Genomic DNA, 23,490 nt, shown 5'->3' with positions numbered 1-23,490 from the left:
TGTGATGAGGGAGGAGCAGTGTCATGTGCACGCAACACCCTGGGAGCTGGGAGCACCACTTGCACAGGCACGTGCATGGGGATGGTGCTTGTCCTGGACAGCTGCCTGCTGTGGTGCTTCCGTGGACCCCACTCTTCCTGTGGGGTCCTGTGCCTGCACTACATAAATGCGAGTAAATAAAACCAAGTCTCTGGTTGTCTTCTGCCTGTTCTCTCCTTCCACTGCCTAAGAGAGCCATAGGGATGAGGCAATATTACCTTCAAGTCCTTCTCCCAGGGGCATTCCCTTGTTGCTTCTCCCCATTATCCTCCTGTGGAAGTCTTTTGCAATACTTCCAGCAAGTATTAATATCCTCTGTGCTTAAACTTGGGGCTCAGGAGAGAATATTTCATAGCCTAGCAATGTGGGATCTTTGGAACATTTTCAGATCCTTCAACCCAAGGATTATATCCTGGTGAATGGAAAACTGGGCTTGTCTTATTTAAAAAAATGTGTGTGTGTGTGTGCATGTGCATGTGCACGTAGAAATGTATGTATATGTGTATCTACACATATGTATCTCTCTATCTAAATATCATTGCTGGATTTAGAAATCAACTTTCATGGAAAAAAGTTTGTCTGCCAACCCCACAACACAAATGTGTCTATTTTCGTGGTCAAGTTTAACTTGTTATATCCATATATTAGTAGGTGGAGGGGGTCATGGGGATCCAGTGACTCAGGGGTGCATTTCCCATGAGTCAGAGGGTTAAGAACATTGTGGGATTCACATGCATTAAACCTACCCTGAACAGGGAACTCATTGAATACCATCTTGTCAGTCATCCCAGGTTCTTTGTAGATAGTCTGGAAATGTTTTCTAGTTCAAAACTAAGGGCCATGGAAAGGCTAAATAACACCCAGGATTCCTGTATGAAATTGGGAATAAGAACTAAGAGGATGGACTTTTCCTTTTAACAGCAAAAAACAGTTGTTCTAAAGTGCTTTGAAATTTGCAGAGAAGCTCAAACATGATTCCTGTTGTATTTTGTGGCTGCTATTTAAACCTTTAGGAAATGATTACATTTTGAATTAGTATTATTTCTCAAGATTCTCCAATCCTTTTAGAGAAAGAAGATAGGATATTAATTATTAGATTTGCTAATTAATTAACATCCTATCTTCTGTCATCTGAGGACATAATCTTTAGTGGTGCCTCAGAAGAGAGCCGTCAGATGTTAGTCAACCAAGAAGTAATGATGAGATGCCATGCCAGGCTTGCTAGCTTTGTCTCTGAACAAGGGGGTCTTGTGCCCTCATTTTTCTCTGTCCATTAAATTTTCCTTAACAACTTCTCAGATCAGAGGGATGAAGAGCTGCCCACCTTGTTGCATTTTGCTGCAAAGTATGGACTGAAGAACCTCACTGCCCTGTTGCTCACCTGCCCGGGAGCCCTACAGGCATACAGTGTGGCCAACAAGCACGGCCACTACCCCAACACCATTGCCGAAAAACATGGCTTCAGGGACCTGCGGCAGTTCATCGATGAGTATGTGGTAAGGTCAAGGCGGTGGAGGCCTCGGGGTTGGAAATGCACTCTGAGGTCCCTGGCTGCCCTTCCACCAAAGACGGGTGGATTTCATGTCTAGCATGTCCTCATGAGTGTCCTCCAGCAGGGCCGCTAGGTGTGGGTTTAGGAGAGGAGCCCTGGAGTCACGTGGAACCTGGCTCTAAATTCCTGTAAGAACACTTGTCAGCCATGTGACTTTGGGCAAATGCTGTATCCTCTTTCTCAGTTTCCTAATATTCAGAAGGAAGATACTAATAGTCCTACCCATTGGCTTGTTTTGAGGAAAAAAGGAAATAAAGTACATAAGGCACTGAGGTTCACCCTCAGAGAACTTATAGAGGTGTTGGCAGAGTGAATCTGCTGAGGGCTGATGCTGATCCCTCTTACCCAGTTGCCTCCCATCCACTTCCAAGCCGCCTTGGTCCAGTGCTTCCAGCTGCCTCGCCACCATCACGCCCAGGTGAACTGTGTGAGGACTAGTTCCTTCCTTGGCAGAGACCACAGTGAGGCTCTGCACCTGAGGCCTCACCTGCTGCTGACAGCCTGTCTCTCTTTCCGAGCCTCTGCCTGTCTCAAGGTAGACATGCCCACTATCTGCTCACATGGTTTTGGACCCTGAAATCCCCCTCGCTCACTGACTTCGGGTTTTTCTTTGAGTGTAATCTCATCCCATGGCTCTGCCTTGTTCCATGCCATCATTTTGCTTCCGTTGTCTGGGAGACAGCAGCCCTTCCTGACTCCACCCTGGTTTTCCTCCATCTTCACAGATTGCAGAAGGGAATCGAGAATAGCTCAGTCTCGTGTGTGTGCGGCTGTGGCCTCACAAGGAACAGTAAATGTGATCCAGTCTTGCTTTCTATTTCCAGACAGGAGTGAGCCTCACACCTCCCCAGAAGCTCAAGTCTCTGCCCTGTATCTGACAGTCTATAAGGCAGTGACTCACTGAGGCACATAGAGGGGTTTTCCCAAAGTTTTGCGGGTCATTAAGGGTATTGAATGAACAGAACAGCATGAGTGCCTGTTTGGGGGCATCACCTCAGTGAGGCTAAAAGGTGCTCATGGGCCAGGAGTACTTACTCAGCTTTACTTTGAAGTCACAAATGTATAAGATGCAATGTTTCCTTTCCATGCTAATAGTTTCTATTAAGGACATATTCTGTTCATAGTAATAGCTACTATTTATTGAATTCATCTGATTGGCAAATGCATTATCTCATTTAATCCTCACCATAGTCCTTTAAAAATGACAGCATTGTTATCTCTCTAATAAATTAGGAAAAGGGCTTAGAAAGGTAGAATAATTGTGCCTAGTGTCATATACCAGCAAGGGTGGAGAAAGGATCGAATCTAGTTTGATGCAAAAACTGGGGCCTGTTATTCTACTCTGTATAACATGGCAGTTTAAAGATGCACCTCCATTTTGTACTGAAGTTAATCTGGTTCACATTTCTATATTGTCTTTGTTCTCCGACCATAATCACTTTCAGCAAGTGCACTGCTGCCAGAGGCTCTCCTTGTGTGTTGCTTTTAACCTCTAAGAACTGTCCCCTTTCCTCTTTATGCCCCATCAAACCAAATGCCAGCCCCGGAGTCTCCAGCACTTTTCAGCTGTCAACCTGGTCCACTCCTTGGGTCCCATCAGAAAACCAAGAGCAAGTATCAATAGCAGATTAGCTCTCTTGGGGCAGTGATGATGAAAAGGAGGATTTCTGTGGGTTGATGCTGAAATAAGGATTGTGAAACACCAAAGTTTCTTACCAGGAAAAGTTGTGCAGAGGTTTCAGAGAAACCAGCTCTCTGGCTTCATAACCACCTGGAGGCAGGATGACAAAGGGCAGCCTGTCTGACCTCAGGACATTTCATCCAAGACCCTCTCTCCTCTTGGGCACTGAGGGGGACACTTCGGAGCAATGCACTTTCAGGCACTTTGGAGCAGTTACTGGGAGGGCTGGGGACTAGGGCCTTGAGTTCCTGAGGGACCTCCAACTACGCAGAAGTGCAAGGGCACCTTGGCTGCAGCCCTGGTTAGCCTGTTTGAATTTACATCTGTCTGGTAAGGGTTCTACCCTCATGTGTCATTTGTTCCCATTTTAGAAAGAACTAGGCTGTAGTAGAAGGGTCAGAAGCCAGAACTGCAGACCCTTGAGTAAGGCAGTAGCTTTTGCTGAACTTCGTTTTTCTCTTTGTGAACTAGAACATTCTACCTTTCTCAAGCAGGTGTGGAAAGGATGACATAAGGCAACAAAGGCTAATAGGTAGCATTGTGTCTGACATATAAGGGGGTGCTCATGAAAAAGTCTTTAATTTGTATCCTCTGGCCAGCACTCATTTAATGTTTAACGAGTATCTCCTGTGGGTAGGACTCCTGCCTGCACAGCACTACAAAGTTAAAAAACATAAAACAAACAAAAAAAGACTTAGAGCCTGGCCTCAAGGAGCTTTCAGTTTGGTGGGAGATACATACACACACAGTTGCAAACGTGACCCCTGTGAACCTTTACTTTGCTTGTTTCAAGCCCCCTCAGGGGCCTACCTGGGCCCAGAAAGCCAGGTGTCTCAGTGAGCCAAGCATCCCTTCCCTTCCAGGAAACTGTGGACATGCTGAAGAGTCACATTAAAGAGGAGCTGATGCAAGGGGAGGAGGCTGACGCTGTGTATGAGTCCATGGCCCACCTTTCCACGGACCTGCTCATGAAATGCTCCCTCAACCCGGGCTGTGATGAGGAGTTGTACGAGTCCATGGCTGCCTTCGTCCCAGCTGCCACTGAAGACCTCTGTAAGTAGCACAGCCCAGTTCTGCTTCCATCTTGCTGCTGACAAATGGCTTTCTTCATTCGGGTGTGTTGTGGGGGAAGTCCCTTGCTTACCCCACCCCACCCCAGAGAGGTGAAGATCCTGTTTTACACAAAGTTAAATCTGTCATCATGTGCTGTAACAAGCAGAATTCTTTGCCAGACTTCCTCTGCTCTGACTGCTGTATGACTGGAAAGCTTAAGCAAGGGCCTGGAGGTCAGAGTTGCTGGAGGTATTGCCTTGTGACCCAAGAAACAAAATCAGTGGCTTTCAACCCTGTCAGTCCCATTGGGCCCTTTCTATAGAAGACATTTCATAATGGCTCTTTACTACCCTGACATGAGATTAGTGTATAAAATAACCTAACACATGTGAAATACTTAGAAATCAAATAACCCTCTAATTGCGATATAAAAGAGAACTAAAAGGAGAGGAAATATGGAGGCATGCCTGCATATGAGCACATAATGAACTAGATGCAGACATCTACTCTCAGAATCACTGCCAATGTCATGGTCTCAAATGCCACCCGACACATGTCTATTGTATTAGTGACTCAGATACTGCCAGCCATGTGGGCACCAGTGGATGGATTTTCCTAGATGGTGAATGATTCTTCACCTTCTCCTCTCCATTTCCATGGCAATTGCATTCCAGGAAAATTCAGATGTATTTTAAAACCATGCAGAGATACAATTATATTTATATCTGAAGCAGTTTAGTTTGTGGACTCAGGAAATTATAAGCAGGGTTTTTTTGGTAACTTAGTTTATTAGATTAAGATATGATAAAAGTAATTCCAAACACCGTATCTCCAAGACATGATTTTTCTTGCAGATTGAGTTTAAAAATTTGCCCATGTTTGGTTATCTTGTTTTTTCCAATAGCAAAAGTGACACATTCTTACTACAAAAACTGGAAACAAAATAGAAATAGATAACTGAGTTATTATAAGTCCATAGGCTCTACCCAACCAACCAGCGTAGCACTCATCATAGCTTGGAGGATATATTTGTCCATAATTTCCCTGTACCAGCTGATATTAAATAAATAAATATATATATATATACACACATATATGTATGCATAGGTATGTACCAAAACACACATATGTATAAATACAAATCATATTTTTACCTATATGTATGACTAATGAATTTCTTAAAAGTCATGAGGGATACCAGCACTTCACTGTGTAGGACTGTCCTGCACGTTGCAGGATGTCTGGCATCTTTCTCTGTTCTCCTGCTAAATGCCAGTGCAGTAGTCCCCCCTTATCTACAATTTCACTTTAAGGTCCAGAAGCAGATGGTCCTCCTGACACATTGTCAGAAGGTCAATAGCAGCTTAATGCTAGGTCACAGTGCCCACGTCATTACCTCCATCTCATCATCTTGCATCATCACAAGAAGGGTGAGCACAGCATGATAAGATATTTTGAGAGAAAAAGAGACCACGTTCACATCATTTTTATTACAGTATATGTTTATAATTGTTCTATTTCATTGTTATTGTTGTTACTCTCATGCTGTGTGTAATTTATAAATTGAACTTTATCCCAGGTCTGTGTGTATAGGAGAGAACAGTAGATACAGGGTTTGGTACTATCCAAGGTTTCGGGTGTCCTCTGGGGGTCTTGGAATGCATCCCCTCACAGATTAGGGGGGCTACTGTAGTGCCCCTCCTCCATCATGGTGACAACCCAGAAAACCCTCATGGATTTTCCAAGCCTCCCCTAGAGGGCAGTGTCGCTCCCTCGGAAAACCACTGGTTTAAACAACGTTGGAATTCAGTGCATTTACCTGGGTTGAAGCAGGAGGACCCTGCAATGTGCTGTCTAAGAGCCTTCTTAATACGTTACCAACATTTGCTATCAAATGCTAAGCAGTCTAAAACACTAAGACTTAGCCCTTCTCCCCTCTGGTCTTATTAATAGATTCAATAAAGACAAGACAAATACCCATCAGCTTAATTGATGGAGGGTTTTTCTGGAATGGGCTGGATTAAGTATTGCCAACATTCAGCTTGGGAAGAAGTGGAGCGCTGGGGCCACAGGAAGGTGGGCCAGATTTTCCAATCCATGAATGTACAAGCGAGCACAACAGCATGCCTTGGAGCAGGGAGTGTGGGCCGCTCACAGGTCCGAAGGCAGACCCTGACACCAGCAACTGATGGTTCAACCCCAATACTTACAAGGTGGGGCTCAGTGGCTGTTAGGTGCTTGTCCATCACACTGGCTTCCCTCTGGGGGAGAAGGGAGAAAGAGAGGAAGAGTGCCCGAAGCTCCCTTCCAGCACCTAACAGGGAAAACTGGAAGTGCTGCTGAAAGCCCCGCCCAGTGAGCTGTGACCCAGCAGGGAGGTGAGGGAGAAGGCGTCACCCCCACCATCCACACCCTCTGTTTCACTGAATCCCTAAGGCAAATGCACAAGGATGCTTCATTAACCTGTACTTGACAAATGAGGAGAGTGAGATACTGAGAAGTGAAATAATTTTTCCAAACTCTCACAGCTAATAAGTGATGGGCGCAGATTTGAACCAACATCTCTCTGTCTCTAGGACCATATTCTTTATTCCACTCCAAAAATTTCCATCTAACACCACAAATTTTAGTCCTGGTTTCTTTTAGCATGGCCAAAGCCATACTTCCTTTCTGTAGCCCAGACATCAACTCACAATACAAGCTCTGGCGCCCCCTGCCCTTGCACATGCGTCTATCTCTCCAGGTGCAGCAAGCATTTCTGGAGCATCTACTGTGTTTCTGCTACTTGTTCTCCTGGGTGTTGGGGAGTAAAGCGGGGCCAAGACATAGTCCTTTCCAATATGGTACAGAGACCCATTCACAAAAGAACATTTGAGGAACAACTGGTTCCCACTTGAAGGCCAGAGACTGTGCATCTGTGTTTCTGTCCTGTGTCCTTATTAAGGGGCAATTGAACAATTAAAGAATCCCCCACTTTGCTGGCACTCTAATGTTGGCAGAGAATCTTAACACCTATTATCCCCCAGATGCTCCAACATACAAAATTCCCCCACCGGATCAGTGGAAGACTTTGAGACCTGCTAAAGGCAGCTGTGCCATCATTTGTCTGCCGGCCCCGCACAGCAGTAACAGTGAGCTCTACGGCAATTCCCAAGGCAGTGGAGTGCTGTGGAGCGAGCCTGGTTTGTGGCCAGTTGGTGAACTGTAAAGTTACTTGAAGTTGGGGGTGAGGGGCAGAGTTCTGGTTGCTGTGGAGCTAGAAGGAGACCACTGACAGGCAGGCTGTAGATTTGGCTGCTTTGGGGTAGAGAAAGGAGACCCACTGCATTTTTCATTTGCCAGATCATGTAAACTCTGAATTTTCTGATTCTAGACATGGTTTAACTTGTGTTATTGTCTCTGTGGTTTAATCTTGAGGATGACCACTTAGGTACTGTCCCAGAAGCAGCAGCAGCTTGTACCTGGGGAGGACCCATTCATTTCATTACTAGTAACTCTCCTGGGAGAAGACGATTTAGTTTATACATAAGTAGGACAAACTGATAAATCTAAGATGCATATTTGCAACACTGCCTGGCACCGTAGTGACTCAGGACACCTGCCAGCCCTCTCAAGCCCACTGCTTTTATCTCTGTTATCTTGTGCTTGGTGGATAGAATTATCTCTATTTTACAGGTGAGAAAACTATGGTTCCAAGATTTAGTAACTTACTTAAGTCCCATCTTAAGTAAGGAGGGAGAACTGGGTCAGGCATCTGAGTCTGCAGATTCCCAGGGGGACAATCCTGGCCTGCCCTTCCTCTGGGGTCTGCATTTACCAGCCCTGAGATGGACACTTAAGAGCTATTTCTAAATATCTAAATAGTTGAGTCTATCAGTGCCCCACCTTTGTTACCATACAATGAGAGAGGCTGAAAATGAGCATATTAAGGAATATCGGCTGCAGTCATTCAGTCATTTATTCACTTGCTCACAGGACTAACCTACTGGAATGCAGGCTTAAGACCAGCTCCTTACCACTGCTTTGAAGGTCACCTAACCTTGCAGAGACAAATCTGCCTCTTTCAGACTTGAGTTTTGGAAATCTCAAAGGGATAGTAATGAGTTCCCCTTCTCCAAAGGAATCCAAGACAACCACTAAGTAGGAGGGTTGTCAGGGCAACTCCCTGTGTTGGACGAAGGGGAGCAAGGGAGCAATGTTGGGATCTGACCCTGAGATTTTATGATTCCACTCCGATCTCTCCTTCCCCTGAACTTGTGTGGGTGTACCTACACACAGACACACATGCACACATCCCCCACACTTCAGAGTCTTTAGTTTAAATATGCTGCCACCAGGTGGCAACTACATGTCTTTGTTATCAGACTAATTGCTCTTAATTCTCTTGAGAATTTTTGTTCAAGACCCCACGGATTTAAATAATTAACTTCCCCACATTACTATATAAGAAATAAATATCTCTTAAAAGGGTAAGATGATACAAACACTAAATAAAAATCAAGGTGTTTTTTCATCTGTCTCTGGGTGTTTTCACTATCTCCCAATCTTCTCTGTAGTTCTTTGGCTTCTGTCCTTACCTTTGGAGAATGACTTGGTGGTCCTGGTGGTCCTATGCCTTAGGTAATACATTTGGGTGGAAAGCCTCACCCTGTGACTGGTCACAGCACCCCCACCCCCCACAGCTCTGGGTACTAAGGCCTTGGCAGCCATTTCTGGAAGGCTCACGTCCAGCTGTTTCCAAGATGATGCACTTGTGGATTTAGCCAAGCTTGAATATCTCAGAGTCTCGTCTTCTGTCAGGGGAAGGCAGCGCAAGGGGAAAGGCTGGCATCTCGCTGCTAGAAACTGAACTCATACGAGTCATTCTCATCAGTTCCAGAGGGATGTACTGCTTAAGGTGACTCCTGTGCCGAACTTCCCTCTCGCACCCCTGCTCCCTTTGCCCAGTTCGGTGGCTCAGGTTTGCGTATGGTGGAGAGCTGACAGCCCCGGCTACCTTGCTGGCTTCCCTCAGCAGCCTCCTTGGTGACTGGCATCTTTGCATCTGATCATCTCCAGCAGTGATTTCTTCACCTGGGCTCTTGGATTACAGCTCCTCTGTGGGAGCTGCGCCCCGCGGAGCTGGAGGCACAGGTGGGTGCAGTAAAGGGCCTCGATGTCTAACTGTGTAAGGTCTGAGCCCAGCTGAAGGACTGTTTATAAAGCAAGGTTGTTAAATAACTGATTTGCTTCTGAAACATACCGCCTTCCCTCTCTGCACCCTTCTCTCTTAGGAGTTGGCTCTCCTTCAGCTGCAGAGGCTCTGCCATCCTCCTGCTATCTTGGGAAGACTGGCCAGAAGTCTGGCCAAGAAGTGTTTTAGGGGCAATGGGGCTTGGTGCAAGGCATGAGGTCTTACCAGCAAGGAATTCATTCAGAGGAGGGTCGTGCCTGTCCTTTCCAGGGCTGAAACTGACCCAGCAGGGCAAAGGGAGGCTCAAGGCACTTCCTGACTTCTGTTGCTTTTTGCTGCTCCGGATGTACAAGAACAGTGTTGGGGACATAAGCACTTGGTGAAAGCATGCTGGATTGAATATTTTAAAGTGAATAAGGTAAAATCCCACCACTAACAGCAACCTCGCTCCCTCTGGAACTGCACAGCTGTGTGCTACACTTTCTCAGGGCATTGCCCGCAGATCGCTTTGCACTCTGGTTATGTACATGCTTCTCTGGTTACCTGCTCTTACGTCAGTTAGGAAGTATGTATCATCCACAGTGCTGCACACCATTAGTGCTCAACTGTGTCTTCAATTTGAGAGTACCAGAAAGTAAGTCATCCTAGATTTTGTGGTGTGAAATAGTGTGTAGACATTCCAGTGCAGACTTCACTTTTCTGGTAAGTGGAAGTGAGATACCTATTAGATGTCCCCGAGTGTGGGACGTCCTGGGTGTGGTAGTAACGCCTTCAGCTGCCCTAGGCTACCTTTTCTTTCCTTTCTCCATACGTTTGCCTGTGCTGCGCCTGCTGCCTGAATTGAAGTGTGGGAAATGGCCAGATTTCCTTCACAGAGCCCAAACACCTTCATGTCCACCAGCTGAGTACCCGTTTGTTCATTCACCCCTTCATTCATTCACCAATATTTATCAACCCCTTGTGTGTTTAAGTCACTCTGCCAGGTGATGAGGAGTCAGTATATAAGCTAGCCTGGGCCTTACCTTCCAAACATTTCCTTCTAGAGGGAGAGCTGGATAGGAAACCAGAACACCACAAAGCTAGATACATAACCACAAAGCAGGATGGTGCCATGGAGGATGAGGACCCAGTGCTCCAAGAGGACTGCTGCTCACGTGGATGCAGGGGGTGGGGCTTGTGACTTAGGAAGTCATGGTACCTGCTGTGCCCCACCTTGGGCTTGTCCCGTGGACTGATTCCTGCACAGCAGAGGGTGAGCGTGCTCACCAAGAGTGCTGTACTGAGGCACTTGTCTGCATAAGAAATCCACAAAATCTAACTCGGTACTTCTCCTAACCCTTCACTCTTAGCCGCTGCTTTTTCATTGCCAATCACTGCCATTGTCCTATCTCTGCCTCTGTCCTTCTCTCTGTATGTGTGTGACTATCTCTCCCTCTCTCAGTCTCTGTCTCTCTCTTTCCTATCACTTCTCCATTAGAGTATGGGAAGGCTGAGCTTTCTTACTGACATGGCCAATCAAAGCCCCCTTCATTCCTCCCAAGTGCAGACAGCACCAGACAGGTCTCAGAGGTCATCCTCAAATGTTTTACCATGCTGCTGCTTGTTCTCAGGCTCCTAGGGCACAGAAATACTTGCTGAAAAAAATTTTTTTTTCCTTTTGGCCTGCTTTCAGAGTTTGAGAGCCTTTTGGAAAAACAGTCTCTCAGTATCTGACATTTTACTATATTATATACTCAGATTAGGTTTTATATTAAATTAACAGCACATAATCTGGATAGAGTTTCCACTGTAGCTAAGTGGTCTAGATTTAAGTCCCAGAAGGTGTATCATATGGGTTTCCTTGAAAATTCATTAGTGCTCTGACTCATTGCTTTATTAAGTGCCTGCCTGGGCTTTCTCTCATCTGTTCAGTCTTCTTTCTTCCCAGGAATGGGTCTTTCTAATTGATTCCTGAAGTAAAGTACAGTGTAATTCTCCAACTGGCTCTTCCTTAAAGGACCCTGTGCCCCAGAGTTTCTCTGTTACTGTTTTTTTTCTCTCTGTCTTCACTGAAATAAAAGAACTTTGCACCTTCTCCTTAGACCAACAGGTTTCAGAGCATTTCAGTTTATTTATAACTGACAAGTGGTGAATGTTAAGTGCTTGGAATTTGAAGTACAAACCCTGAGCATCCAGGAATGCAGGAATTTGTTGTTCTGCTTTCCTTTACAAAATGTCTTTCTCTGGAAATAAACTCTCTTCACCTCCAGAATTTTATGTGTATTTAGTCCCTTGTGTTGTTCACTGTACACCTGGGTTGTACGTACACATGAGGTTGTCACATGTAGAGTCTGAGAGGGTCTTACTGCTCATTAACTCCAAACAACTAGGTATTACTCTTTTCTTTATTATTACAAAAGTAGTACCTGCTACTACTAGGACTCAATGCCTAACATAGGTATGGCAAATAGTGTTTTAAAAATAATTTCATATGCCAATGTCAGCTGTGGGGAGTTGTATTGAGAAGGATTCTGAGGCCAGAAAGAATGCTATGATTGATTAGTGACCTTTGCCTTGAATATGGACTAGGGACATGGAGCCCAATGTATATATTTGCTGTTACTGGTCTAATTAAAAAATATTTATGTTCAATATAAAAAGAATCATTTTATTTAAAATATAAGTGGAAAGAAAATTATTTTTAGGTGATTTCATTTAAGGCAGTGCACACTGGAGACTTAATAGTGGCACTGCCTACCTTAGGCCTGTGCTGCTGAGTCCGAGTGTGGACACTACCTGAGAGTGCCCTAATCCCTGTGCCCTACTCCCCTCACCAGCCCAGTATGGAAGGAAATTCATGGCTGACTGAGTGTGCCATTATTTGGCCCCAACTGTGGAAGGCAGAATAATGTAGCCACTAAGGTTGCAGTAATTTGTTACAGCAGCAGTGGAAAACTAGTTATACATTGCCTCAATACAATGACAGTGATAACTGTCAATATTTAGTACTTGGCACTGTTGCTAAATATGTTATAAGCATTGTTTCAACTGGCCCATACAGTCTTCATATGATGTAGGTACTGTTATTTATCCCCACTTTACAGATGGAGATTCAAAAGCTTAGTCAAGTTACTTGCCCAGGAACACAGAACTTCTGAGCATCAGAGACAGGCTTGAGCCCAGTTCTCCAACATAGCAAAGTCTATGTTGATAACCACCACCTCTGACTGCAATGTTGACTTAGTGGCCAGTATCTTAGATCTCTACTGCTTGCCTGGCTTCAGCTGCTGCCTTCTTCTGACTTAGGTTTGTCCCCTGAATGCAGACCATTCACTGGGCCCCAACCCTTTTTAAGGTCTTCACCTTTTACTTACAGGCTTTCTGTGTCTACAGACTACCCTATCCTCTCCTCCCTGCACCCTTCATGCTTTCCTAGCCATGCCTCAGATCTTTTGGCTTTAGGCTTTATCCTTAAGGTCAGCTTTTACCTATGATCCCAGCTGCATGGAGTGGGGCCAGAAGGGAGTGAAGACATGGTAGAATTTCCCCTTGGTGTCCATTGCTGAGCCCACTAGTAAAGAACATGATGAGGCCTCTGAAAAGCACAGCGCAAATGGGCATGGGACATCCAGGTCAGGTCTGGATTACTTGCCCAACACAGGTATGGCAAATAGTGTTTTAAAAATAATTTCATATGCCAATGTCAGCTGTGGGGAGTTGTGTTGAGAAGGATTCTGAGGCCAGAAAGAAAGCTATGATTGATTAGTGACATTAGTGGAAGCAGAGACTTGGCAACCCAGAAAAGAAGCCTACAGCTATGTCCAACCAGGACTTAGTGTTCAGGAACCACAGTTAAGAAAATGCCTGGCAAACCTTGTGGGTGAGTGAGTCCACACAAAATTCTATTGTAAGAATTGGCATTTGTTATCTCAAGATTCCCCCCACGCTTTAAGTATATTCAAATATAAAAATATTGATTGGGTGATTGTTTACTAGGAAATGAATACGTATGATATTTGAGAATATGTGTGGTGATTCAGATACTAGAATTAATCATAAACCTTTATTATCCTGAAGGAGGAGACTTGACTTCAAAGTTCCTGTTAAAAAAAGTGCAAATTGACTCCTCTTTTTAAAATTGCTCTCTGCTTAAGACACTAGACTTAATAATAATGATAATAGTTATAATAGTAATAGCAATAATAGCCAGCGTTCATTTAGCACTTCCTCTGTGCTAGGCACTGTGCTAAGCACTTGGCAAGTGTCTCATTAATACGCATGACAAACCATAAGATACATACTATAATTATCAGCATTTTACAGACAGGAAAAGAGAAGCTGAGAGGATTTAAATAACCTAACCCAAGATAACTGTGGGCAAAGAGTTAATATAGCAGCTATCATTTCCCTTTCTGCATGAGAATTTGATCTTTGGTTGATTTCATAGCTCTGTTACCCTGGTAACCTGGTAAGAGCCAATATCAACTATGTTTCTAGGCAACATTGCCTATGAGAAAAATGACCCCTAAGTGGTTGGTGAATTGCATCTAGAACTGGGAGGAGCTGCATGTGAACTATAAATAGCAGAAAGGGACACCATACTTCGGGCTTTACCGAGGGCAATGGCTCTGGCATGCCTCTGGTGGGGGACCCTGGAGTTGCTGAGAGAAATGCTGCTTCTGTGGAGCGTGAGGCCTTTTGCCAGGGCAGCTCCTCCACCTGCCTGATATGAATCCCATCTCCTTGCATGTGAGCCGCTGGACCAGCACAAAGACTGCCCTTGGTGAGGAATGCTGCTTGGCACACTCCTGCCCTACCGTCTCCCACATCCTCCTGAGTAGACTGGTGCCCGCATGGCCCATGGTCATTTGGTGAGGCTGAGTGATCAGTTGGATCTACAAAGTCTGCTTGGTGTTGAACTGGTGGGTGTTGCAGTCCTGCAGCCAGGGTGGAAGTATCAAAATTGGAATCTGTGCATTTTAATCCAAGTGCCCAAGCCTCTTACCATCCTTCTGGAGCGTCTCAAGGAGGATAAATAACTCTACTAAGGTCATGAGACTGATACTTAGCAGATCCCAGTTTGTCTACTCCCAAAATCATGCTCTTAACTACTAGTAAGGTGTGACTATAAAGGAAAAAGATCTGTTCGCCCCAAGTGGCTCAGTTAGGCCGGCCTCGATCGTTGTACGCATATGTGCATGGTTCTCAAGTGTCCCTGGAAGGTGACTTGGTGGCGCAGGTGGGCAGGAAGAGGTGAGCGTGGATCATCCCCAGAGTTATGCTGCTTTGGTTTTGCTGGTACTTCTTCCTCTCCTTTTCTCGTATCCTCATGCTATTGATACGTCTTATAACTAGGGCCCATTCTTTTTCCTGTGTTTTCTTTTTAAAATTCTTCCTTTAACCCACAAAAAATGTCACACATTACGATGGGTCATAGTGCCAGGGGCAGAAGTCTGCATCCTTATTGTACTAGCATGCCAGGTCCAGCCAGGGCTGCTCTTGTTACTACCATTCTCTCCCATATTTTATTTTTCTAATGCTCTTTGTAGTTCCTCCCATTTTGCATCTACCTCTTGGACATAGAAATCCGTTCTCTCAAATTGAACTTTGTTAGTGAAAATTGCTAGGCCTTTGCATGACCCTTTTACCACTGTCAGCGGCGGTGACCGATTATGTGTGTGAGGTTTGTGCTCTCGTTTTGCCAGCCTGGGAGATTTGCTTATTGGTGATTGAAACTGACCTGGTGCTGCTCTGACCTGACCCATGTTCTTGGTCAAGCTGGAGCCTGAGGGTCTATGGGTTCCTAAAGGGTGGAGTGCTGGGCATTACAGAGCCCGAGGACATGCCTATAGAATTTCTCCTCCCCTCCTCTCTAGGGGTGTCTGATCCAAGCAAGCCTTTCCTTTGGGGTATATTCCTCTTCAGAGTATATTTTGTTTGGAGTTTATTGTTGCATCAGTGAGGAGTTTCAGTAGTTGGCCAGGTCCCAGGCAGCTAGTGGGGTGAAGTTTAGGATAGGGGTACATTGGGGAGAGTAATTCACACTCTTACTCAGGTAGGGGGGTTCCTGTTCCCAGCAGGGCACAAGCCTTAGAATAATATGTCTTTCTTCCCAATTTTCTAGCTCCATGTGGGACATGTTGCCTAAAACCACAATGAAGTGAATTAAAGTGGAAGTCTCAAATAAGTGGGATCTTTCTGGTCTTGAATTTTTAAAGAGTAAATTAGGCATGAGTTCTCAGAAGAATTTACTTTTAAAAATTAAAATGCCTAGGATTGTTTCAGGGTTGGCACAGTCACCTTTATTTCCTTACCCTTTATAAAATTCAGTGGAGACAAGAGAGGTCCCCTGCTCACCAGGTTCCTGGAATTGCAGGACTCTGTCATGGAGGGTATCAAGGCACATCACAGTCAGTGTAATGTCTCTGCCATGTCAGTTAACATTGAACTGACGAGGCAGGAAAAAGGAGTTCGTTTTTCTTCTTTTTTTATTTTCCCTTGGATAATATATAAAGTAACACAAACATGATCAAGTCCTGCATTTCTGTATATTATTTTTTCAATAGGCTAAAAGCTAAAATATAAAAAGGTGAACAGTGAAAAAAAATCTTTCTCTGTTTGAGTTGAGTTCTTGTTCCTCATCTTTCTAGTTCCCAGGAAACCACTGATCTTAATTTCTTACATCTTCTTCTGGAGTTTCTTTTTGCATATGCATGCAAATACAGAAATAGAATCTTATTGTCCCCTCTTTGGGGGCAAGGAGTAGATATGAATTTTCTAAAATATATTTCTTGTGGATTCTGATTCATCAAGAATATGTATTTCTTTTTTCATTTGTCTCAGGTATATTTTTTTAAGTTACATATTATGGTTTCTCTGAGCCCCCTCCAGAATCAGATGGTTTTCCCTCCTTCTCCAGAGGTAACCACTATCTGAATTCAACATATATCCTTCTCAGCATGTTTTTACATGCCTACAGCATATTTATGACCTCATTAACAATATGCAGTATTGTGTTTTGTTAAAACTTTATATACATAATAGACCGTAAACATTAGTCTGCAACTTTTTCACCCAACACTGTGGGCTTTTTTTCTGGTCACAGAACTAATAGTTTGATAATCAAAGTTTGAAACAAGGTCCTATGATACATAGTAATATCTGGTCACTGGAAAGCTTAAAAAATCAGAATTTTTTAAATTAAAAAAATCAATCAATCTGGTAATGACAGGTGAGTCATCACTTATTTTTTGACAACCTGAAATTATTTTTGCTTTGGGAATCTAATTGTATATACTTGATCACAATTACTTGGGCTTAAAAAAAAACTGCTGATGGAGTTTTCCTCATATATGAAAGCAACACAAACCACTGTGGATACTTTGGAAGACAAAAAAAGTACGAAATAGAAAATAAAATGTCTGTAATCTGTACTACTTCATGAATAACCACTATAAGCATTTTGATGTGTTTCTTTCCAGGCTTTTTCCTATGTACATAATGAATACTTGGTTTCAAAATGAGGGTGATGTCATATGAAGTTCATTATCTTTAACATTACTTCATGACCATGACCCCTTTTCAATGAATATTCTTGGGAACTGTGATATAAAAATAGTTGCATAGAATTCTTAATACAAATTCACCAGATTGTATTTAACTGGTCCCCAGACATCAAAGTAGTAAATAAATAGTATAAAAGTTCAAACCATTTTTTCCCTCAAATTATACTATTCAACCTCAAAATACATGTTTTGTCTAAGCAGATAAGTCGCCAGTAACTATGTGATATGACTTCAGTGAGTGCAACCTCTTGATAATATCAAAGCTCTATTTTTAATTCCAGGCTGAAGTTTTGCTCCCCAAACACATACTTCAGAGCCATTAAGTAATAGGACACTATTGGTGCTCAGGCCTGAGTAGAATCAGCTGTAGTAAGTGAGTGGTTTTTCACATACAGTTTTGATCTCCATGGGTTTATGCTGAATAGTGAAAAACAAAGGTCAATGCACTTTTTACTTATAAATAACCAATTACATGGATGATCTAAAAAAAAAGGTTCTTGTTATGTTTTTGAGATAGTACTATGTTGATAGAAGTAGCTCCAATACATTCTTCTAACTGTTGTGTAATGTCTCGTTATTTAAATAAACCACAATTTATCTTTTCTTTGTTGGTCCTGCTTCCAGTTATTTTTCTTTGCTGTCATAAACAATGCTACAGTTAAATATTTAAAAATTAAGCTTATTCTTTCAAATGCAAATGACATACTATATCTTTTGGATCCTGTGGTCCAGGCTAGGGCCGGAGGATTGTGAGTGTTGCTGTCCTTCATACCCTACACTTACTGTTGTCTTTATTGAGTAGATAGACAGTTGAATGAATGGATGGATGCATGGATGAGTGGCTGTATGGATGGGTAGATGGTTGGATTAATGACTTTTTTACTTCCTTGGTTCAAGATCTCTTGGTTCGACAAACCTTATATATCCATCTGTAAAATCTCCTTGCCCATGTGGAAGAACAAGAAACTCTTAGTCTTCTTTTCCTTCTAGATGTTGAAATGCTTCAGGCCAGTGCATCTAATCCAATCCCTGGAGATAGTTTCTCTCGGACCACTAAGGACTCTATGATCCGCAAGTTTTTAGAAGGTAAGTTGCAGCTGTGAGCAGGGACACAAAAAGAGGGAAAGAGAAACAAGTGTGAGACATTGCCTGGTTTCATTTGAGGGTGGCTCCACTCAAGGAATGGACTGTCCCAAACATGGTATGTGGTGTGATTGAAGGCACTCTATCCCCATGAGCTCCCCCATCTGCCTGTTATAGGTGGGCCAGAAGTTCCCACTGCTGGAGCCACTCATTTGGGCAAACAAGTTGCCTTCAGGTAGATTTCTTTTTACACGTACATGTTTATTTTTATTTGACCAAAATTTATTGAGCAAAGCACTACGTGTGTGAGGTCTCAGAGAGAAATCAGGCTCATAGAGGTTACATAACATGCCCAAGATCACACAGCTCGCAGTATGGGGGTGCATGGCAAACAAAGCCAGGTTTGCTGAGATTCTCAAAGCAAAGGGGACACTGTCCCAGCACAGAGCATTGCAGCATGTCACCAGGAAGAAGGCAGTGAGAAACTTAGGGTTGTGGGATTCTAGGAACCAAGGATGGAAGGCAAGTTCTGTCCTAAATCTTTCTAGTCAGGGGGGAGCAGAGTGTTGGCAAAGGTTGCAAAAGAAGCAGTAGAACATGGAGGTTAATAGTGCAAGCTCTCTGAAGGGGCACAAAAATTCTCAATCATAATAGAAGTTGGTCATGGGGACAGTAGTACACATGGAGAATATAGTCAATGATTCTGTAACATCTTCCTATGTTGATAGATAGTAACCATACTAGACGGGATGAGGATTTAATAATATGGGTAACTGCTAAACCACTGTGCTCTATATTTGGGCAAATTATTTAAAGCCACAAGTTTCCATTTTTTTCATTTGCAAAATGAGAATAACTTGCAGTTACTTCTCAGTGTAGTTGCACAATCAAAGGAGATAATGTTGGTAATGCAATTGGAACAGCGCTTGGCACAGAGGAGGTGCTCAGGAAGGATGTGATGCTGAGGATGAGTATGCTCGTGCCTTTGATGGTGAGGACTCCAAGCCATGCTCACACTACAGCCTCAGCATCGGGGGTGGTTGCAAGTGTCCTTTGGCTTTTGTGCTGTACTCTCTGTCCCCTAGTTCAAATGGAATGGATAACTGAATCCCAGCAGTAAAATTGGATGATAGAACCTAGCAGTCACTTCATTTTGCTGCCTTGATGGGCAAATCAGTGTTTTCTCGGTTGCTTTGCATGGAGTTCTCAGCAGATCATATAGGAGATGATGTCAGGGAAAGTGCTTTGCCAAAGGGCAGCACTGTACAAATGAGGTATGGGCACGCTCTTGGCTGTTAGGACTGGTTGCCACCCAGTTTGTGTGGCCACTGTTTTCAGTTACCTTTCTCTTGGTTCTAGGAAACAATGTGGGAATGGCCAGTTTGGAGAGGGAGCTGCACCACCTCAGTCGAGAAGAAGATGTTTATCACACAGTGGATGACGACGAGGACTTTTCTGTGGACCTGGCCAGCAGGCCCCCCATCCCAGTGCCCAGGCCAGAAGCCAGTGCTCCTGGCACTCACCAGCTGCCCGACAATGAGCCATACATTTCAAAAGGCAAGTGTGGCAGGGAATGATGCTCAGTGGGATCTTCAGAGCTTCTCAATGGGAATTCTCTGGATCGTCTAGTTTCTGAACCATTGCTCAAAGACTACCCCCTTCTGAATGATCTCCAACAGCCGCAGGAAATGATAGGGTCAGAGCTCAAGGAAGGCTCTGGAGCTAGATCAGTGGCCATGAACAAATTCGGTTCTGGCCTTCCTGGGGACATTCATGCATAGCATGAAGACAGAGGTTAAACAAAATTTCCCTCTACTCCAATTGGCAAGAACCCTGGTAAATTTTTATCTCCTGAAACTTTTCTTCTTTTGGTTATTGATTTTTAATAGGTGACATTTATTTAAATCTACCAAAAGTGCTGTATCTGGAACATGCCACTTAATCTATACAATAATCTATTAAGTAAGGACCATTATCATCCTCATTTTACAGACGAGGAAAATAGAGGCTTACAGAGGTCACTTGATTACCCTGTAGCTAGGATTTTAATTCAAAGAGTCCGACTCCACAACCCTGGCTTTCAGCCCCTCTGCTAGGCTATCCACTTACCTACATTAATAAAAATTGGTGAGAATTGGGTTTTGAATTCTTCATAATGGTCCCTGGGCCATCAGTTGGAGACTGATGGCACTCTCAGTTTCACTGTCTCTCAGGACTTGATTGTATTAACATGACTACAGGTACTGTAAGAAATGCCAGATCTGTGTGCCTGACCTCCATTCCATTTTCAGTAGTACAAGCAGGCTGTGGAAAGTGTGACAAAAGGAGACCTTAAACTGGGGAAGGTAGCTGCCAACCATAGCCCCAGGTAATTGACCTGGGGTTGTCAGATTGAGTACAGGATGCTCACTTAAATACAAATTTCAGACAAATCAGCAAATCTTTTTTTAGCGTAAGTATGTCTTAAATATTGCACTCTTTTTTTTGGTTTTGATTTGTTAAAACCAGTAACCCTAAATTGGGTAAAAATACCGTGAAGGGGTACTAGGCAGTGCCAGGTGCTGTCACTGTTCATGGTTTGCCATCCCCTTGGGTAACATCGTTCTTGGCACGTGTAGCAGACATTATTGGTGCCCTGCCCACAACCCACTAGCTCTTTACATTCTGTGCCCACTGGCTGGGTCCTGCCTGGCAAGGCCTGTGTCTCTTAGCCTGACCGCTTCTTCTGGCAACTGGTACTCCTGCTGCTCTCTTGCCAGACAGGCTGAAAGAGTTGGGGTATCAACACCCTTGGAAGCAGCCCTCAACCAATGACTGATGGGGGCTGGTGGCCGAGTATCCCAGCTTACTTGCTCCTCCACTGGGGGGATTCTGTGGCACATGTTCTACATTCTTTCCAGACCTCCCCTGCTTGCCAATCGTGCTAATTTGCAGGATAGCCCACCATTTATTGCTTTATCCGCTTTGCTGTCACCTCTAACACCTCTCACATAAGGTTATTTGTACCTGGATCCTTGTCCCTGGGTCTGCTTCTAAGGGAACCCAAAGGAGGAAACATACAAACATATGTTGATAATGCCTAAGTGGCAGAGGGGGAAGAGAGGGTATTGATGGCATGGCTCATTGTGGGGAGGCAGTTGGGACAGGGGCACAGGTGATTCCTTAAGAGCCCTGGTGATGGACCTGCTGGAAAACTATGGGGAAGCAGAGGGAAGGAGAGAGGCAGGAGATGACAAAAGGGGCAGTTCTTTGGAGGTCAGAAGTTCTGGGTTCACATCCCAGCTCTTCCATTTTCCAGTTGTACATCATGGGACATTGGGTAAGTCATTTACCCTCTTTAGCTTTGAATTCTTCATCTATAAAATAGGTATCGTAATAGTATATGTATATATGCGTCCAGACATCAGAATAATACAAAATAATACTCTACCAGAGCTGTGTTGTGAGGTCCAGATGAAATAATACACGCTCTACTGACATCACCTGTGTTAACTAGCGTGCCAAGGCATTGCTGGTCTGTCGGTGTCCATATCAAGGTTCAGATGTGAGTAATGATGACCCAGGCTGCCCCTGAGTGCTCACAAGTGGCAGGCACTGCTCTAAGCACTTTCCCTGTATTAACTCATGTCCCAGTGAGGAAGGTACTGTCATGTTCCTCATTCTACGGATCAGAAAACCGAGGCAAGGGGAGTTCAAGCCCCTTGTCCACGATCAGATGGCTCATTAGAGGCAGAGCCAGGATTTGATTTCTGGGAATCTAGCCCAGAGCTGAGAGATTCACTCTGCAGTCCTACCACTGAGTGAACATTTGTCACTTCCCGGTTTTCCCTATTAGCTGTTATGGGTCTCTGTCTCGTGAGTGATTTCACCAAAGTCCCTTTGGAGCTGTGCACACATTTTTACCTGTCCCACCATCCCGTGTTCTGCCGATCGGCGCTTGTTGACATATTAAGTGGCACTTGCTTTCATTTTCAAGCTTCACGGGTTCCAAGGCTAGCTTCAGGTATTCCCGGAGCCAGCGCACGTCCTGTTCACATCACCCTTTTCTTCAGTGATCTTATAAACACCAGTCATATGCTCCAGCTGCCTTTGTCTTTCTGGTTTTGAGACCTCGTCTGTTTGATCTGTCTTCATTTCACAATCCCCACAGCTTCTGCTCATTTGTTGCCTCCTACTAGAGTTTTAATTTATAGAACTGTATATAGCAATCCAAGGTGTGAGCTATCGTCAATTAAGTTTTTCTGTACAAGATTTTGGTAGTTGTTGTTTGTAAATGTGTACAATATTATAAAGCCCTTTAGAAAGAGATCTGATTTGGCTTTTACCTGGAATATTCTTTATCTCATAGTTTTTGCAGAGAAAAGTCAAGAGCGGCCTGGGAATTTTTATGTTTCCTCAGAGAGCATCAGGAAAGGTAAGGCACATGTCCTCGGCTTCCTGTTGCATGACCTACACTTCCGGGTGGTAGAAGTGTTCATGCCTCAGTGATTTCCAAGGGTAACAACTTTTTAGTGTTGAAAAACAGAGAGGTCCCGAGATATCTTAGGTGGAGCTGTGCTGATGGTACAGGGAGAGGAGGAGAGACTGGTGCCCTGGAGTGCTCTGCAGACCGGTCACACCACGGATATTGACACCCTAGAACGTGTCTGTAACAACATACCAAAGTACAATTCAAACATTGAGATTGCTGCCAACAGGATGAAAATGGGTGGCCCAGCACCCAATCTTTACTTACTGATAGAGCCCTACCAGGCTATTTACTTACCCTATCTGTACTACTTTAATTGAACTTTTATTTAAGAGACCTTTAGCTTGCCACTGGGTAACATTTTTCTTTTCTTTTTTTTTTTTTTCAAAAAACTTTGTAAGGAAGTTTGAAGAGATTAGTACTCTTTTTTTCTTGGTTTTCTTGTGTTAACCAGAGGCATTCAGTATCGTGCCACTGATGATTGTTTTGAAAAGGAGCCGTGACACCATCTAAGCATGCGAAGCAGGAGAAGATACTTTGGTAGGAGGAGGTTGGAACTGGTTGCCTTGCGGGTTTTGTTTTCTCCCGCACACTTCATCTCCCAATACAATTAAAACAGCCTTGAAGGGGGCAAACCTGGGAGAAGGGTATGTGCTTGTGTGTAGACAGATGAGGGGGTGGCTGGGAAGAGTGATAAATATATTTCTTTGAGGCTTTGTGGCTTCAGTACTCCCTGGCGACGCCCTCTTGTCCCTGCCAGCTCCCTGAAGCACAGTGCCCAAGTGGGGCCCTGCTAGAGAAATTTAGAATCAAAGACAGCCCTACATGTAAAATGTCAGTTTGTCTCACATGCCTTAGTGACCCCATTGCCTCTGCAAGTAGCTCATAGAACTTAGT

At 44.0% G+C, this 23,490-nt stretch overlaps 1 protein-coding gene across 1 annotated transcript in view; it reads left to right on the top strand.

The window, feature by feature from the left end:
• PIK3AP1 (phosphoinositide-3-kinase adaptor protein 1) overlaps nt 1-23,490 on the top strand; it is a 110,130-nt gene that overhangs the window by 54,911 nt on the left and 31,729 nt on the right. Inside the window, exons 7-11 of the mRNA XM_036886457.2 lie at nt 1,339-1,535; nt 4,136-4,325; nt 18,033-18,128; nt 19,485-19,682; nt 22,474-22,539. Coding sequence (XP_036742352.2) covers nt 1,339-1,535; nt 4,136-4,325; nt 18,033-18,128; nt 19,485-19,682; nt 22,474-22,539 — 747 coding nt within the window. The remainder of the gene's footprint in view (nt 1-1,338; nt 1,536-4,135; nt 4,326-18,032; nt 18,129-19,484; nt 19,683-22,473; nt 22,540-23,490) is intronic.

The sequence above is a fragment of the Manis pentadactyla genome, chromosome 8 (genome assembly GCF_030020395.1).
Source record: "Manis pentadactyla isolate mManPen7 chromosome 8, mManPen7.hap1, whole genome shotgun sequence".
In the NCBI taxonomy this organism is placed as follows: domain Eukaryota; kingdom Metazoa; phylum Chordata; class Mammalia; order Pholidota; family Manidae; genus Manis; species Manis pentadactyla.
This window is presented reverse-complemented; position numbering and strand designations above follow the sequence as displayed.